The sequence below is a fragment of the Coffea eugenioides genome, chromosome 4, assembly GCF_003713205.1.
Source record: "Coffea eugenioides isolate CCC68of chromosome 4, Ceug_1.0, whole genome shotgun sequence".
Classification (NCBI taxonomy): Eukaryota; Viridiplantae; Streptophyta; class Magnoliopsida; order Gentianales; family Rubiaceae; genus Coffea; species Coffea eugenioides.
Window position 1 is genome coordinate 40,146,675 of NC_040038.1, and position 18,998 is coordinate 40,165,672.

Sequence of the window (18,998 nt, forward strand, 5' to 3'; positions counted from 1 at the left end):
AATTATGCATTTTTCCAAGATTAGACATATCAAATTCAGACATCATAGATTTTTAAATTTGTCAAATATGGCACTATCATATCCAATGAAAATAAGGTCGTCGACATATAAGCAAATAATAATCAATTTTTCTCCATCTCCAATCTTTATAAAAAAGTGTATGTCTACATGGACATTTTTTAAATCCCTCTAAAATAAGCATCTATATGACTACACCAAGTGTATAGGGCTTATTTTAGGTTGTATATTTTTTAGTTTATGAACCTTATTTTCATTTCCAAACTTATATAACCGGGAGGTTGTTTGATAAATACATGTTCCTATAAATCATCATGCAAAAATATTTATTTTACGTCCAATTAGAAGATAGGCCATGAATGTTGCGTTGCCGATACAATTACTAGTTTGATTGTATCATGTCTTTCAATACGAGTAAAAGTTTCTCTATAATCCACCCCAAACTCTTGCTTATAGCCTTTAGCTACTAACTGTACCTTGTACTTGTCAATTTTTCCATTCTTCTTCAATGTTGTCTTATACACCCATTTGATACCAATTGTCTTGTGCCTTTATTAGAAGATCAATCAACTCCCATATGTTGTTTCATTCAATAGCTACAATTTCTTCATCCATCGTCTTTTGCCATTTTGATTCTTTGATAGTCTCTTCAAAAGCTTTAGGATCACAGTCGAAAATAAAACAAAATGTGTAAGTGGATCCTTAGATTGGTCAATTCTAGTTACCACATGATCACCATCCATGTAGGTCTACCTCTAACATGTTGAGGCCATCCTTCATTTTCTGCTACTATTGGCGAGCTTGGAACATCTGCTAGACTGTCTTGTCGAATTGGTTCTATTGCCTATTGCCTCTCATCTTGTTAACTCCATCAAAATCCACAGGTATTTGTTGTTCCATGACACAAAGCTTTCCTCATCAACAATTACATCACAACTAATAACAATTTTTTAGTGATAGGATTATAAAGCTTATAAGCCTTTGATTAATCACTAACACTCAGAAAAATAAATTTCTCTCCCTTGTTATGTAGTTTTGTCCATTTTTGGTCTAGAATATGAACATAGGCAGCACATCCAAAATTTCCAAATTGATCTACCGTCGATTTTCATCCGCTCCAAGCTTTCTCAAGCATCATGTTTTTAATAGTAAGTGTGGAACTTCTATTAAGTTTATGAATGCTTCCATTGACAATTTCAAGCCAAACGTTTTTTGGCATACCAATTCTTGTCAAAATAGTCCGCACCATATTCAAGATTGTATGGTTCTTTCTTTCCGAAACACCATTCTACTATGGCGTATAGGTTACTATAATTTGCTTTTGAATTCCATGCTTCTCACAAAAATTTACAAATTCTTGTAAGTTGTATTCTCTACCATGATTACTGTGAAGAATCTTTATAGACTTGCCTGTTTCCTTTTGAACAAGAGTCTTGAAGTTTTAAAAAGTTGAAAAAGCATTAAACTTCTCCTTCAAAAAATAAACCCAAGTTTTTTTATTATAGTCATTAATAAATGTTATAAAATAATATTTACCACCATTAGATGTTGGATTAATAGGTCTCATAAATTAAAATGAACTAGCTCCATTACTTCCTTTTCTCTCTATAATTTTCCTTTTAGAAATTGGTCTCGACGTTGTTTTCCAACAATACATTTTTCACAAACTTCTGAAGGAACTGAAATTTAAAGAAGATCAGTCACCATATTTTTCTGTTGCAGAGTTTTCAATCCATCAAAGTTTAGATGACCATATTGAAAATGCCATAGCCATGCCATATTTTTCAATTTTGCTGAGAAGCATGAATGAGTCATGTTGTGCAAATAAAGTGGGAACAAACAATTTACTGTCATGTTAACTTGAGCAATTAAGCCTATTTTAGCATCATAAACTCGACAACTCCATCTTTAATCGAAATCCCATTCCTCCTTTTTCCAGCAACTAACCCACACTTAAAAAGTTGATCTTTAAATTTGGGACAAAAAGAACATTAGAGATAGCGTTGGTAGAATTTTCCTTAGTTTGGATAGTTAACTTTCCTTTTGCCATTACAAAAACTGTGGAGTTAATACCAAACTTAACAGTGTTATGGAATGATTCATCCATTTCAGAACATGCCTTTTTATCTCCACACGTGATTGCTACAACTAGTATCTAAACACCACATGTTCTATTGTGATTTTTCATTCATGAGACATATCATCAAAAGAGACTTCTCTTTTTCTTTTTCTACAAAGTTAGTTCTTTTTCATTTTGCTTATTCAAATCAGTTCAACATTCTGACTGATAACATCCATACCTATGACATTGGTAGCATTCAACATTAGACTTGTATACTGATTTTAGCCTATGAGTTGAGTGATAACCTCCTCATCCTCTTTCTCTTGCTTGCAATTGATTTTCTTGGTGCTAGTAGTTTCGTTGTTGGTTGCCACGGTTATTGTTTCCTCTATTTCTACCTCTACCTTTATCTCGTCTTCTATCCCCATTTAATGTCAAGTGATTTTTTGTTGAGGTCTACAATGCTTGCTCTTCTTTCTCTTGCTGGTTAATTTTTTGCTCATGAACCAACAAAAAGCTCTACAACTTATCAATTGAAAGTGCGTCAATATCTTTTGATTCTTCTATAGAGCATACAACAAAATAAATTTTTTATGTCATCGATCGAAGAATCTTCTCAATAATGGTGATGTCCTCCAATTTCTCTTTATGGATCCTTATCTTGTGGGCGATTGTCATTGTTCTTGCAAAAAAATCTGTAATTGACTCGTTTGACTTCATGCGTAAAGTTTCAAATTCAATCTAAAGTTCTTCAAACTACACTCACTTTGCCTTCGTATTCCGTTGATACTTCTTTTTCATGGAGTTCTAAATCTGCTTGGAGATATTTTTGCTAAGAATTGTCTCCAAGTTTCCTCAATCAATAGCTTGAAAATGATAGTTTTTAGACCTAAAGTCCTTCAGCTTCAACACTTCTAACTCCAATTTTTGTGTTTTCGACAACACCACTTTGGCTTTCGACTCTGCTACTCCAGATTCAACAACCGGCCAATACTCTTTGGATCTCAAGAAGTTCTCCATTAGTATGCTTCAATGATCATAAGTGGTTAAGTAGTCCATCTATTCCTTATGTGGTTAAGAAGCGGTTGCCGAAGAAGAAAGAAAAGACAGTGATTGATGCAGAGGACAATAAACCTACTATCCAAAAGGAAGAGAGAATGATTGTTGCAGAGGGTACTGAGCCTACTATTGAGTGTGAGCAAAATCATGATAAATGAAAAGGTGTGACGGAAGAAAAAAACAGTGGAAATTGCTTTGCTAAATAATTACAGCAGTACGACTCCAGAGAGTAATTCAAGGAGAGGTTGTAGTGAGTTAGCCGCTGATACAATGGGAGGTCAATCCCTATCAATAGTATTAAAATTGCACTACCAATTACAAATAATTATTCTTCTTTATCAAGTTGGGAGGATGTTGATAATGACAACACCATAAAAAGTTCAAAAAATGTAAAGTTAAGGTAGAAGTAGGAGGGAAAATGTGGCAAACTGCTTATCTCTTAATGAGAATCGTATGCTGGAATATTAGAGGTCTCAATAGACCTGTTAGACAAATAGCTATATGAAAATTAATATCTAAATTACATGTGGACATCATTGGCATTGTTGAGAATAAAGTCAAAATGCATAATGTAATCGCGTCATACAAAGATGTGTACATGGATGGAGCTATTTTCATAATGCCTCTATTAATACTACTGGTAGAGTCATGCTTTGCTGGAACGGGACAAATGTGCAGTGTCAACTTTTTAATTCATACCGTCAAGCAATCACTTGTATAGTATGAGTTGTGAGCTTAAGATCTCTTTTATGGTAACCATGGTAATGGCATGAATAAATTTGAGGACAAGAGAACTTTATGTACTCATTTGAAGGAGTTGAAACAGTAGATGGGTGGTATTCTTTGGTTGGCTCTTGGAAATTTCAATGCTCTAAGATCTACTCAAGAATAGACTGGATAGCTATGCTTTCGACTTTAGGGCAATGGAGAAGTTCAATACTAGTATTGAGGAGTTAGATATAGGTAGTTCCTAGTAAGGGATTGCATTATATTTGGTGTAATATGAGGAGTGATGGAGTTATATTGAGGAGTTGGATATAGCTAAAGTTCTTAATAAGGGACTGTATTATACTTGGTGTAATATGGGGGTTGAAGGAGTTAGAATATACAGTAAAATTGATAGGGTGCTTGCAAATGATGCATGGTACTCACTCCTTCCCAAAATATTTGTCCAATTCTAGGATTCTAGCTTTTTAAGAATAGTGACCTGATGGCAATATTAGTGGAATTATTTTCAATATTTCCCTCAAAAATTCAAATTTTAATATAGAACATAAATAGATGTAGGGATAACATTGAAAAAAGAGATAAAAAGTAATTTTGACTTTGTAAGATCACAAATATTTTGAAACATTCCAAAATGAAATGTTTAACACTTTTAATGGGACAAAGGGAGTATTACTTATTTCCAGGAGTGGAAGTTGAATTCTTGCCACCAAATGTGAATCACTCTCAAATCTCTATTACTATTGTAGATATTGTGGACTAGGGGTGTTAAAAAATCGAGTCGAGGTCAAATATGTTATGCTCGAACTCGAACTCCATGCTACACACTACTCAAACTCAAACTCGACTTGAACGAGTAAAAAATTATATAACTCGACTCAATTCAACAATTTCCATTTCCAAGATCAAGCTCAATTCGTTAAGGTTTGAGACTAGTCTCGAGCCTTAACAAGCTCTAGGACTCGAAATAAAACTCGAAAAAGGCTCAAAATTTTATGATAAATTATCTAAAATCTTCATTTCTTTTTTAGTTTTTACAATATTACATTTTTGCCATTTATGAATTTTATTGAGTAGACAACTGTTATGGTAAATTACCTAAAACATAAACCCTTATTAGTGATTTCCTAATTAAAATAAAAATATAATATAAATAATATACCAATAATCAACCTACTCGACCAGCATTCGAGTAGCACAAATGGAGGCTCAAACTTGACTTGATATATGTATCGAGCTACCCGAACTAGAGCTCAATTGAGTTTGAGTTGAGCATTTGACTGAGCCGCTCACAAGTAGCTCACGAGCAGCTCGAATTGCTAGCAGCCCTATTGTGGACTTTGGTGCCAAGCCTTTTAAGTCTCATATTTTTTGGTGGAAGCAGGAGAAGTTTAAAGATGTGTTAGTAGCTTCTTGGTCACCTTCTATTGCTAGTAATCCAAATGTCTAGAAGATTGAAAATTGAGTTCAGAGTCTTGAATAAGCAGCATTTTAGTAATATTAGTACTAGAATGCTACAAAAGAAAGCTCAGTTTGATGGCACTTAGGTTGCTTTTACAATCAAATCCAAATCCATGGAACAGTGAAGTGATCCAGAAATATAAGTCAGCAACTAATGAGTATGCAGAACTAGTGATGGCTAAGGAGCAGTTTTTCAAGAAAAAAAAAATCTCGAATTCAGTGGTTAAATCATAAATGTGAGGGATAGAAATACTACTTTCTTCCACATGAAGGTAAAGAGTCATACTGTTAGAAACAGAATCTTGTCCTTAGTCACAGACTGAGGAACAGTGAACTGATCCAGAAACAGAATCCAAATCCATGGAACAGTGAACTGATCCAGAAATATAAGTCAGCAACTAATGAGTATGCAGAACTAGTGATGGCTAAGGAGCAATTTTTCAAGAAAAAAATCTCGAATTCAGTGGTTAAATGTGGGGGATAGAAATACTACTTTCTTCCACATGAAAGTAAAGAGTCATACTGTTAGTCACAGATGCTGGAGAAAGAATTACTGAATATGAGTTGATGAAGGAAACTGCAGTTCAGTATTATAAAAATCTTTTAGTAAAATAGGTGTTTTCTCTTATGAGAAATCAAGATATGTAGAGAAACTGATCTCTCTTATTATCTCTGATGTGCAGAAACAGCTACAGCAAGCACCAGTATTAGATGATGGGATAAAAGAAATCGTTTTTGGAATGAAGAATGGTAAATCACCTGGACCAAATGGGTATACTAGTGAATTCTTTAAAGACAGTTGGGATGTAATTGGAAGGGAGATGGCTAATGCTATAAGGTTCTTCTTTGAGCAAAGTTATATGTTTTATCCCTTAAACAGCACCTTTGTAACACTAATTCCTAAGGTGAAAATGCTCTGCATATGAAGGACAATAGACCTATTTCTTGTTGTAACACACTTTACAAATGTATTATTGCTGTTCTTGCTGCTAGATTGAAGAAAGTGCTTCTTATGTCAATTTTCACTACTCCGAATGCTTTTGTAAAAGGCAGATAAATGGCAGATAGTATTCTCTTAATGCATGAGTTGGTCTGAGACTATTATAGAAGTAGAGGCAGGGCAAGATTTGTCTTTAAAGTTGACTTGATCAAGGCCTATGATACTGTGGATTGGGAGTTTTTATTTGCTGCTATGCATGCAATGGGATTCCCTGATAAGTTCGTAAGTTGGATTAGAATGTGTGCGACCACTACTAAATTTTCTATCAATATGAATGGTGCATTTGTGGATTTTTTTCTCTAGTGAAAAAGGATTAAGGCAGGAAGATCGTCTCTCTCCTTATTTGAGCCATGAAGGTCTTCTCAGTCATCCTTAAGAAGAATATAATGGAATGTGGGTTTGACTGTCACCCTTATTGTGTTCAATTGCAAATTTCTCAATTGCATTTGCTGATGATCTATTTTTGGTTTCTGCAGCAACTGTGAACTCTTTCAAAGTACTTAAACAATCTCTTGTTGACTTTGAAAAGCTATCTGGTTTGAGGCCAAATCTTAGTAAGAGCAATGTATATTCGTCTGGTGTAGGAACAGAGGAATGTGAGATATTATGTAATACCATGGGGCTGTCTAAAGGTATGCTACCTGTGAATACTTGGGATTCATTTTAATTTCCACTAAGTTGAGTTATAAAGACTGTCAACCAGTGTTTAATAAGCTGAAGCAAAGACTTCAAGATACAGCAGCCAAGAAATTGAGTTATGGAGGAAGGTTGCAACTTATACAATCTCTGTTTAGTGGGATATACTTATGCTGGACTAATGTTTTCATGTTACCCAAATCAGTAATCAAAAAGATGAATAGCATGCTGGCTTTTTTTTTTTAATGGTCTGGTGATCTTAGAACTAAGTATGCTACTAAGAGGTACAATGGTTTGATATTTGTAAACCAAAGAAACAAGGAGGATTAGGCATCCATAATACATTGCATTGGAATCAATGTTTGATTCTAAAGTTTATATGGAACCTATACAAGAAGAAGGATTCTTTATGGGTTAAACGGATTCACTCAGTTATGTTGAAAAATCAAACTTTTGGGCAATGACGATACCTGCAAATGCTTTATGATGGTGCTGGAAAAAGTATCTTCAGCTTAGACCACCTGCTCAACTGTGGATTAGTGTATCTATTGGAGCTGGTTGTAACGCGTTTTTTAGGTATGTTGATTGGTACACTGAGGGTCCTCTCTACTTAAAGCATCCCGAGTCTCTACTTAAGAACTTGGAACTTTATCCAAACTCAAAAGTTGCTGACTCTGTGAAGAATAGAAGCTGGAATCGGTCGACAGGTAGAAGATTTAATGCTTTGGTGCAAGAGTTTCAGCAAATCACACCAGTGGTTTTGCTTGCTGAACCAATTACATAGATCAAATCATGTCAAATGGGCAGCCCCTTCTTCTAGTGAATTTTCTGTGAAATCTGCCATGAAGGTAATATATCCTCAAAGTAGTACAGTACAATGGTTTAAACTGGTATAGGGTGAAGGGAGTGTGCCAAAATATGCTTTCATTATGCGGCTAATGCTGAATAGAAAGTTAATGACTAAGGACAGGTTGCTCAAATGGGGTATAACTACTTTCTCTTTTAGATGTGTCCTGTGTGACATAGCAGATGAATATTTGGATCACTTTTTTGTTTATTGTGGATTTTTCAGATGTGTGTGGGATAAGATGCAATACCTGTGCTTGATGTATAGAGGTCCCTTACCATGCAGTTTAGGAAATGGAATGATGGCGTAAGCATTCTCATAGGAAAACTTTTGGTGCAAAACTAAGAAAGACTGGTGCTTGCAGTAACCGTGTGGCATCTGTGGCAGGAAAGAAATAGGAGAGTTTTCATTTTGTTGAGGCAACAAGTAGCAAAATTTTAATTGACATTGTCAAGGTTATTCAGCTACCTATCATATCTTGAACAGGGGTTGGTCCGAGTGGTAAGCGGTTCGGATTCGCTTAAGCAGGTCTCGTGTTCGAGTCCTAGTGTACGCAGACACCCCTGTTGGGAGACTCACCCACCATAGCCAGGTGCGTGACGCGGGTCGGGTCCGGATTAGTCGGGGCAAAGCTTCGGATACCGGGCGGGCAACCAAAAAAAAAAAAAAAATCTTGGTCAAAGGCTCCACAAACACAGGAAAATTGGCATCTGATGTTAGAATTGGGATTACATCCAAATTGTCTAACATAGTTGGGCAAATGTATAGAAATTATATTTGTATAGGTAAGTATCTTAAAATGTGAATAATGATTGATTAGATCATTAGAAATGAAAGTACAATTTTCCCCAAAAAAAAAAAGGAGAAAAGGACTGAACTTTATTGCTTTGTGAATCTGATGCTCAACTCACAACAAAAAGCTACATAGACCTAAAAGCAACGGAAAAATGCTCAAAACTAGGAAGTGCAGCCACTAACCATTTGATAAAGTGCTCACATATGCAAAAACTCCACTAAACTAGGTAAAATCAAAACAAACTAAAATAAACTCCTATTAACATGATTGAGTAAAAATACTCCTTCTATCCCACTTTGATAGTCCTGTTTTCCTTTTTCATCTGTCCCAAATTGCAGTCCACTTTCCAATTGAAGAATATAGTTGTATTTTAATTTTCTTAAAATACCCTTATTCAATGTAAGTTGTTGTTACTATAAACCTACTCCATTTAATGAGAGTTGATTCTTTTTTTACCATCAATTCAAGTTCCCATAAAGTCGTACTCTAATTAATGTGAGGGTATTTTAGAAAAATAGTTACCTAAATTGATTGTTCCAATAAAATTAACTACTTTTTATTAAACTGTGTGAAAAATGAACCAGAACTATCAAAGTGGGACGGAGGGAGTATCTAACAAATTTGTCTAACAGGAATGAGATTAAGGATTTTAAGAATTTTGGTTTTGACTTTGTTCAATGGTGTCAGATTTTGGGACTCACCAGCTACTTAAGGAAGGACTAAATAGGTCCAACAACAACAACAATAATAATAATAATAAGGGATAATTTCAGAAACCTCCCCTGAGGTTTCTGACAATTTCACTGACCTCCCCTGAGGTTTCCACAATTACACTGACCTCCCCTGGCAGAACTTGGGACCCAATTGCTGACATCATATAATGCAAAATTACTATTATACCCAAGACATTTTGTGTTATTATAGGACTAAAATATGATAAGGCAGATGGTGTTTTTGGATAGTATTGGATTGCATTTCTATTTATTTAATGTATGGTTATGAAATTTGTAATGATATTACTCTTGGATTGCAGTTTTGGTTTGCACCTTATTACTGTTAATGTTTTATAAATGACTGTTTTAGTTCTTGGATTACACCTTACCTCCAAAATTTGGGAATTTACCCAAATTTTCCATTTTCTAATATTCCTACAAATATGCAAAATTATGGATATCCCTCAAATCTACCCAATATTAATGTTTTGTTAAACTCTAAATAACAAAAATATGAAATATAATATTTAAATATATTTTAATACACACAAGTTGGACGGGTAACTAGTGTGTCAGAGAGTTGCCATAATCTCCTTAAACCCGCATGCGGGTTTAAAGAGTATTCGGATATTCTCATATGCACCTATGCAAATCGAACCAACCGGATATCTTATCCGTATCCCATTTTTTTAAATAAAAATCTTATAAATTTGAAAAATAAAATCAAATTTAGATGTATTAGGGTTTTAAAAATATTATATAAGTGATAAAAATTTTATAAATTGTAAAAATAAAATCAAATTTAAATAATTAAATGTTATATTTGCATAAGAAATAATACAATAATCATAATAATGATAATACAATAATATTGGTGTAATAAAACTGCCATTAATTTAAATATTTACTTATAATGCCCAAAGAGCCTAATTACCAATTTTTTCTTCTCGCGCTCAAATATAACATTAACCCGCATGCGAGCTAACCTTGAAATAGAAAAAACACAGAATCCCGCTTGCGGGTTTCAACATTATTATGCAGGCGGGATTTTAACCTGCTTGCTTGTGAACATGTACCACATTGCTTTGAATTTTTGTGACAAGAGGAAAGCTTTGTCTGATGAATGTATTTGTGAAATGACCTGAGTGGTGGTAGATGGGTTAATTGGGTCGGTTGCGTTACCCAATTGTTTATATCCATAAGTAAAATTTTATGATTCCCATACCCATCCCCTCACTTTTTCTTATTTATTTCTGATTTTTATTAGTTTTCATTAATTCACCAATATAACTTGTACACCTACCTTAAGGGCATTTATGGGAACAAAATTTCCTCTCTTTCCTGAAAACACTTTTTTATGTTTACTTTTGTGGTCATGGGCTGATTTTGTTACAAAATCAGAAACCTCAAGGGAGGTTAGTGTAATTGTGGAAACCTCAGGGGAGGTCAGTGAAATTGTCAGAAACCTCAGGGGAGGTTTCTGAAATTATCCCTAATAATAAAAGTCAGAATCAGATAGGCAGGAGGAAAAGTTTAAGGACTAAATCTGATTTAGTAAAAGTTGGAGGACCAAATAACCAATTTGACCAACAGCAGTTCGTTATGTCAGCTAGATTATTTTGAGCTTTTTCGATTACTACAAAAGATCTCAATCCAAATTCCAAACTTACACTCATTCATTAGAGAGATTCATCTGAAAGTACAAAATTTTGACTCTGCCTAACAAATATCATCATTGTTTTTCGTCTTATTGCCATCCTTGCGTCGTTTCAAAATATAATCACCCGTTCAACCTCATTTACAAGACAATTTGTCACAACAAAAATCAAAGCCCACAACTTCTTCTAGACAAGCAATCCCTCCATGGACACGCATGCCATATTGTCAAAGAATGGCAGCCAAACTGAGTGTTTAGTACCAACGAAAAAAGAATAGTCTTTAACACCCAACTTACTTAATAGAGATATTAATCAGGTAGCCATAAGTTTCTAATTCAATTCTCAAATTTTCTCTTTTCTTCTTATAAGGATTAAAGCTTCCCTTTGATTGAAAAAAAAAAAAACACAACAAAATAGAATTTATGCTACGAATAAAGTTGTAATAATTATTAGAAAGGAAGGGTTTTCCACTTCTTTTCACCCTTTATTAGTCCTTTCTTCACCTCAATGTAACTAAATCCGCGTACCTTATTCGCGTAAGAGTCTCCAAAACAAATACTACAATGAAGACTGCATCATAGACACCACAATTGACCTTGTCAACGGACATGGCTTTACGGCAAATACTATTATTGGTCTCAACTTGACGTGGCCCCCCTGAAGAAGTCATATTTTATAACATCACATGGCTTGTTCTCGTTGGACAATGAAGAGGACAAAGTAAACCTAATCTTGGCCTTAAAGAGCTGTTCTGTGACGTATGATTCTCATGTGTAATTTCTTGTAAATTCATTGGTTTTTGTTCCGCAAACTCTCGAACATTCATTATTTCACTTTTGCAAATAACTAGTGCCCAAATAAACACAAAAATTTGTTCCCAAACTATCTTTTATTGGTTTGGAATCTTATTATGAATTCGAACTGACTCCACTTTGTACTCCTAAATTTGTATCACTTTCTTATTTTATATCCTAAACTTCAATTTTAAACACTTTGCACGATAAATTCTTAATTTTGGACACTTTAGACCAAAACTCTCAAAATTGTCTCATTTAAGTCCAATCAATAATTATATTTACAAAATTTATAAGATAAAAGATGGTAAAAATTAATGACAATGTATTGTTTTGTTCTAATTGCTATTCCTTAGCTTTTTTAACCCACTTTTTGTACATTATCATTGATTGATATAATCTGAATCACTAATATTGGTAGCAATATTAATGAGATAAAATATTGTGCATAATGTATTTTTTTTATTTTTGCTACGATACCTAGACCCCTTTTGACTACTTTCAAAACATTAATTATCATCAATTTGTTGGGTTGCATACGCCATTAATTTTACTATAATTGTCATTCACTATAATATTTTTCGGAATTACAAACTGATCTCGTGGAATCTTCCCGATGTTCCGCGTTGACAAGACATTTATTAGCAAACAAACCGGCGGCTACAGGGTGGGGCTACCAATGCCAATTTACAATTTTCTAGTGTTCGTCATAGAATAGAATTAGAAAACTCGGACGAACTTTCACTTGTTCAACTACAAATGGCAACGACTATGATGGAGTCCAAGAAATTACCGGCTCATAATAGTCTCTTCGCCCTCAATCTTTCCTCTGTTTTTTCGTTCAATCACTCGTTCTTGTTCGCCTAAACCAAGTTAGTGATGATGAGGTCCTGGAACCCTGCTTATCCTCCAAAGGATGCCATACCATGGTGTCGAGAGGCCAAGTCCTTCTGTACTTCAGTCAAAGTAATTGGGATTTCAGCAGCTTGCTTGGTGGGATTCTTTGTTTTGTATTCTGCAATGGAAAACAAGCCTTTCTATGGCCAGAGGACGAGTGAATCGGGGCCTTGGAGAAAAGGTACTGCTTCATCAAGAACTTGATAGGCTTAGTTCATCATACTGTTAGTTTGTTGTAGCTCGTTAAACCTGCGAAGTTGATAGCTGCTTTCACGTCAGTTTGTTCGGTTACCCATTCATTGATTTCTGCCACACAATTGCAAGGCATAATTTACTGGGCATGATTTTCTGAAGGGATAATATTAGAAACCCCCTGAAGTTTCTCCTAATATCGCTTAGCGCACCTGAAATTTTAAAAATAATCACTTACCTTCCCCTAGTAATTGACTATATTAATCCTCACTTGATATATATTTCACATATCGAATGAATAGATGAAACTCAAAAAATTAAAGAAAAAGAAATAAAAGGCACTTTTTTCTCTTTTTCCTTTCTCCAACATTTTCTCTTACTCATTTTTTGGGATGATTATGTATTTTTATTTGTAAATTATAGTAAATTAAATTTTATTTATCTTTTTCTAGTTGTGATTGTGATAGAGTGGGGTATAATTTCTTTGTTTATTTTGAGTTGATTTTTATAATAATTTAGTTCAGCTTAAAGGCTTGGGTGATTGGTTTATAAGAGGTTGGGAAAGAAAATGAGATTCATGAGTAATCGGTTTTAACCATATAGAGTTGAATTGGTGCTAGTATATATCTTTACAAATATCTTTTTATTTTTCAAATTTGTATTTTTATGAGCTATAGTTTTGTGATGTTGTGGTACTAATAAAGATTGTTTTTTAGATGATAGTTTTTCTTGGAGTAAACAATTTGGTTTAAGAGTATTTTTATTTAGCAAAATAAGCAAAAGGATAGTTTAAGATTTTTCAAAATTTTGTTGCACAAATAACAAAATTAAGGGAAGTAAGTAATATTTTTAAAAGTTTAGAAGTACTAAGTGATATTAAGAGAAATTTCGGAGAAAGTTTCTAATTTTATCCCTTTCCAAAACATCAAAATTTAGGACTCTCAGAAATTATACACTCTTAGTAAGAAGCTCAATTTCCAAACTGCTTTTAAAGTCGGCCTTGTTCAATGAAATCATCAAATCTTGATTATTTTTTTTAAGACCAATACACTTTAATTTCCTAGAGCTTTCATGAAGAAATGGTTGCTATTATTACTTTGGAATAAATGCAGTTTTGGATCTCAATATTTGATTTATGTGTGTTAAATTGGATCCTCATGTTTTAGTTGCTAAATTATTATTTTAAGAGAAAAAACTGTTTTGGTCCACAATGTTTAGCCCATATCCCAAATTGATGCCTAATGTTTTGACCAAAATAAATTTGATCCTCAAAATTTTAGATTTTATGCATATTTAGGACACGTAACGGAAAATCACAATAACTAATAGTCAAAATTAAATTTTTATTAGTTAAAAGTTTTAATTTTGCATTTTGGTCATTAGATATTTAAGTGTCTATCAATATGGTCCCTTAAGTTTCAAATAATCATAATTATGGCTTTAAAATAAACTAAAATATGAATTTAATTAGATATATGATAGATTTGTTCCTAAATCTCTATGAAAATCCCTAAAAGCACATAATATCGGCACAACATTATCCTTTAACCTAAAGAGCAACTCTTTGTTAAATTAGTTACAATTGAAAAACTACACACAAATAATATATGAAATAAAATTAGTGTAAGAAGAGAAAATTCTAATTTAGTACATAATTTTAATCTATCTACTACTGCACAAATTCTTGCCATACTTGTAGGTGTAGGTATGGAATGGTTGTAGCGTGATTATAATAACTAGTGAGGTACAATAGTAGAAGTACTTTTACGGATTTTTGGAAAAACTTTCTCTTTTTTTTTTGTCTTTCCTTCCTATTAAAACCAATGTTCTAATAAGAAAATTTGTAAGGAAATTATTTTAATGTTCATATATATTGATAATTTTGTTGACTAATTTAAATAAATTTGTAAGATACCTATTTCATTTGAATCTTAATTGATAATCTATTGAAATGTAAAAAGAAAGAAAAGTTATTAGATTATCAACTTAATTCATATTAGTATATATTGCTCATGTTTTAAGAGGATATTTAATTACTTGTTCAGTAATCAGTATAAGCCAAAAAATGATAGAGCTCATGCTTCATTAATTATTCATCATGTAAAAGAATATTCACACATATTATGCCAAATTTGTGACCATCTAAACTATCTATGAAAGATAGAAAGATATGAGAAATTAGTGGCATGAATGAATAAAATAAAATAAAAAAGAAAGAAAACAAGAATTTTCAATTGGATTTCCTAGCATGTGTTTGCAGTAATTTCAATTTAATTTATAACTCATTTTATTCTAAAATCCTCAGCATCACTATCTAAAATTTAAGGGACTATAATGATTCAAACTCCAAATAATAGGAACCTGCAATGCATAATCAATACTGTTGACCAACAAGAAATTGATTTTGGCCGTCAGAATTGTTAAATATTCGTCAATTATCCTAAATTTGCATAAAATAGAAACTTTGGGGATCAAATCTATTTTATGAAGCTCCATGAAATCTGATATATCACTACATAAAAACCGTACTAGAATAGGATTTTATACCATATAAACTATTTTTATGATAATTAAAATAATAAAGAACAGCAGGTGTCACCTCAATTTTTGCAATGCTATATAATACATTTCTAGTTACAGTTTTTTATATATATATATATAACTTTCCTATTCTTGACATAAACACCATTTTCCTCACATTAAAATACCATTATATCTTTTAATTTTTCGGTTCACACATATAGTTATTGGATTTTTTATTAGGCAATTTCATTCATGATGCTAACACGAAGCCAATAAGATATGAGAAATATGATTTGTTTTGCTAACTTGGATGTATGTTGGTGCTGTACAAAAATAGCAGTTGGATTTGTTTAATCTTATGAGAGTTCGTTCATCTGTTCGTAATTATTATGAAACCTTAACTAGTCGTGCAACGCATCACACCAAGTGTTCAGCATATTTCGTGTCTCAAAGGGTTTTTGGAATCCATATTGTGGCTCAAGAATTGCTTCAGTCAACTGTTGCCCTCTATAGTTGTAAACTTCACATTGTAATATGGTATTAATGTGTGGATTATTAGAACCATTTTCTTGGAATTTAAACTCCCGTGTTCTCAACTATTTTTGATCTTGACAGATGTTGATTTCGATGATATTATAAAGCGGACCAGGGAAATGGGAGAATATTTTGCCCAGCCGGTCCAGGAACCAGAGGACAAGCTTCTTGGTGGCCTTCTCCCGGAAGGATTAGATGTAAATTCATGTGTAAGTAGGTATCAGTCAGCCTTGTACAGAAAGGAACAGAAACACCAGCCTTCTTCCTATCTGGTCTCCAGGTTGAGAAAATATGAAGCCCTGCATAAACAATGTGGACCATTTACAGAGTCCTACAACAGAAGCTTGGAATATCTTAAGTCAGGAAGCCACAGCCAATACACAAATTCCACAGGTTGCAAGTACGTTATATGGACTCACCCAATCCATGGTTTAGGAAACAGAATACTTAGTTTGGCATCTGCTTTTCTTTATGCTCTCCTAACAAATAGAGTCCTACTTGTTGATCCAGAAAGTGAAGTTCCTGATCTTTTCTGCGAACCATTTGAGGTTTCTTGGTTACTTCCCTCTGATTTCCCTCTAATTGGCAACTTCAGTGGCTTTGATAAAAACTCTCCTCAGAGTTTTGGAACACTGCTGAAAAATATTAGTCGTGGTAGTTCGAATTCATCTTCCCTGCCACCCTATATCTATCTCCATCTACTCCATGACTATGATGATGATAACAAGCGTTTCTTTTGCAATCAAGATCAACCTGTTGTCCAGAATGTGACTTGGCTGATTGCCAAATCAAACGTGTATTTTGCACCAGCTCTTTTTTCAGTTTCAACTTTTCAGCAAGAAATTAGCAGTCTCTTTCCAGATTTAGGAACTGTGTTCCATCACTTGGGCCGTTATCTCTTCCATCCCACGAACTTTGTTTGGGGGCTTATCACCACATATTACGACACTAACTTAGCTAGAGCAGATGAAAGGATAGGCATCCAAATACGAGTATTTGAGAAAGATCCTGAGCTTCAATTGTTAGATCAGATTATGGCGTGTGCAGCGAAGGAAAATCTACTGCCACTAGTCAATGGGACGGAACCTGTTGCCAGCCAATCTGGTAAGCTTAAGACTAAAGCTGTTTTGATAGCTTCTTTAGAATATGGCTACTTTAAGGCAATGAGAAGCATGTACTGGAAACATTCCACGGTCACAGGAGAAGTGATTGAAGTACACCAGCCAAGTCATGAAAAACATCAGTACAATGATAAAAAGATGCACAATATAAAAGCATGGGCAGAAATGTATCTGTTGAGCTTGACTGATAAGCTGGTGACAAGCGCAGATTCGACTTTTGGTTATGTAGCTCATAGTCTTGGAGGTTTGAAGCCATGGATCCTTTACAAGCCTGAGAATCATGTAGCCCCTGATCCACCATGTAGGCGTGCTGTGTCAAAGGAACCATGTATGCATGCCCCTCCGTATTATGATTGCATAACAAAACAATGGACTGGCCCGGGTGCTAAACTTGATCCTCATGTACAGCATTGCGATGACAAGTGGTATGGTATTAAATTTATTGACAGAGAAGAGAACTTGTGACCCTTTTTTACAATTCATGAAAAAATAGAATCAGATTATAATCTCTCTTGAGCACCTCACGTCTTGCAGTGATCTAGTCGAAATTTAGTTTCTTCTTCTATCATGGATTGGCTGAAGACCACTTTACTACTCAATTTTGCTACAGGGCTTCATACACAGTCGTTTCAGTTTGACAATTAAAACTAGGAATTAGTGACATTAATTGGCCTCAGTATTGCTACTGTAGGTCCTGTAAATCAGTAAAGGCTGTAATTTTGGAGAAGGCATGATAATTTCATTAGAAATTTGTGACGTTTCTTGATACTTGATAGGGGAATTTTCCAGAAGCTATTGTATTGTGCATGCTTTGACAATGCTATTCCTTTTTTGTGCTTGTCCTTGGAAGTTTATAGCATAAAAGTGGACAAAGCAGTAATCCGCTAGTCATCAAGTGCATCACCAGTTTTGTGCAATATGAACAAGATAAGAGATATGAGACCTTATGTATATTTCAGAGAAGTATGACTGACATTTGCACAAGATAAGAGATATGAGACGTTATGTATGTTTTAGAGAAGTATAACTTACATTCCTGATGTAAAAAGCAACAATTTTTTTGCAGATGTAGGTAGCAATATGATGTAAATGAGTTTTAATATGTCTCATAGAGTTGTGCAGCTGTAAATGGAATAGTTTTTGCAGCATCAAGATTGGAGTCGTAGTGTTTAATTGTTCCTGTAGATTAAGTTAGCTTGGTTCCATTGCTGCACCTGCAGCATATTGGAATCATATTATAGTGCTATAAATCCAAATGAGGTTCTTTAAGTAGTTTGGTTAAGTGTTTTCTTTGCAAGATGAACATGATTATGTTCCAATCCAATTCAACATTGACAAATTTGTGGGAATCCACACCAGCTATTTACCAATAACCTGACTGGCAAATGGTAATAACATAATTCTGCATTTCCTAGTAGCCAAGCTGTATTTTACTGATTCATAGATGACTATAGTATGATTATAATTTGTAACACCGAAAGAAATGACACTCTGGTACAAAAAAGCAGTAGTTTATCAGCAGACAACAATGTTGTGATAATGAAAAAGTAAAAGAGGCAAGAAAATGAGGACGGATGTGGCTAAGGTTGAGACTCTAAGAATTAAAAATTTAGAGTTCTAATTCTCCGCCCCTCCTCGACTTTTAAATTCCACTTTTCTTTTGCTAGAAAAAAAAAGAGGATGAATATCTCGACAAATTGCTCTCAAGTGAGTAGTGCAGTCTTTTACCTTTTCTATTTTTTTTTTTATGACTGTGAAGGGAAATAAGAGAAGTTTCTAATATGTTTTAATCTCTATTACCTCAATTCAAAAAATCCCAAATTATTACTTAATTTTATCAGTAAGCAACCATCAAATCCCATTATCACTTCTCTGGTGTAATCTAATGGCTGAGGCCTGAGATATGAAGAAAGTACACTTGGGGATGATCTAATGCTCAAAACTGTTGTAGGAAAATTCTA

General features: G+C 33.9%; 1 protein-coding gene across 1 annotated transcript; it reads left to right on the top strand.

Moving 5' to 3' along the window:
* The first annotated feature begins 12,467 nt into the window (after window positions 1-12,467).
* On the top strand, window positions 12,468-18,185 carry LOC113769466 (galactoside 2-alpha-L-fucosyltransferase-like). The gene is made up of 2 exons (XM_027313917.1): window positions 12,468-12,848; window positions 15,998-18,185. The coding sequence occupies exons 1-2, from the start codon at window positions 12,650-12,652 to the stop codon at window positions 17,500-17,502; spliced, it is 1,704 nt and encodes a 567-aa protein (XP_027169718.1). The 5' UTR covers window positions 12,468-12,649; the 3' UTR covers window positions 17,503-18,185.
* The last annotated feature ends 813 nt before the right edge of the window (window positions 18,186-18,998 follow it).

What these genes read in the sequence shown, in the direction of transcription:
- LOC113769466 (XM_027313917.1), top strand. Translation starts at nt 12,650, where the DNA reads ATGATGAGGTCCTGGAACCCTGCTTATCCTCCAAAGGATGCCATACCA. An exon ending in ATCGGGGCCTTGGAGAAAAG is followed by an intron (nt 12,849 to 15,997) that starts GTACTGCTTCAT and finishes TGATCTTGACAG; the next exon opens with ATGTTGATTTCGATGATATT.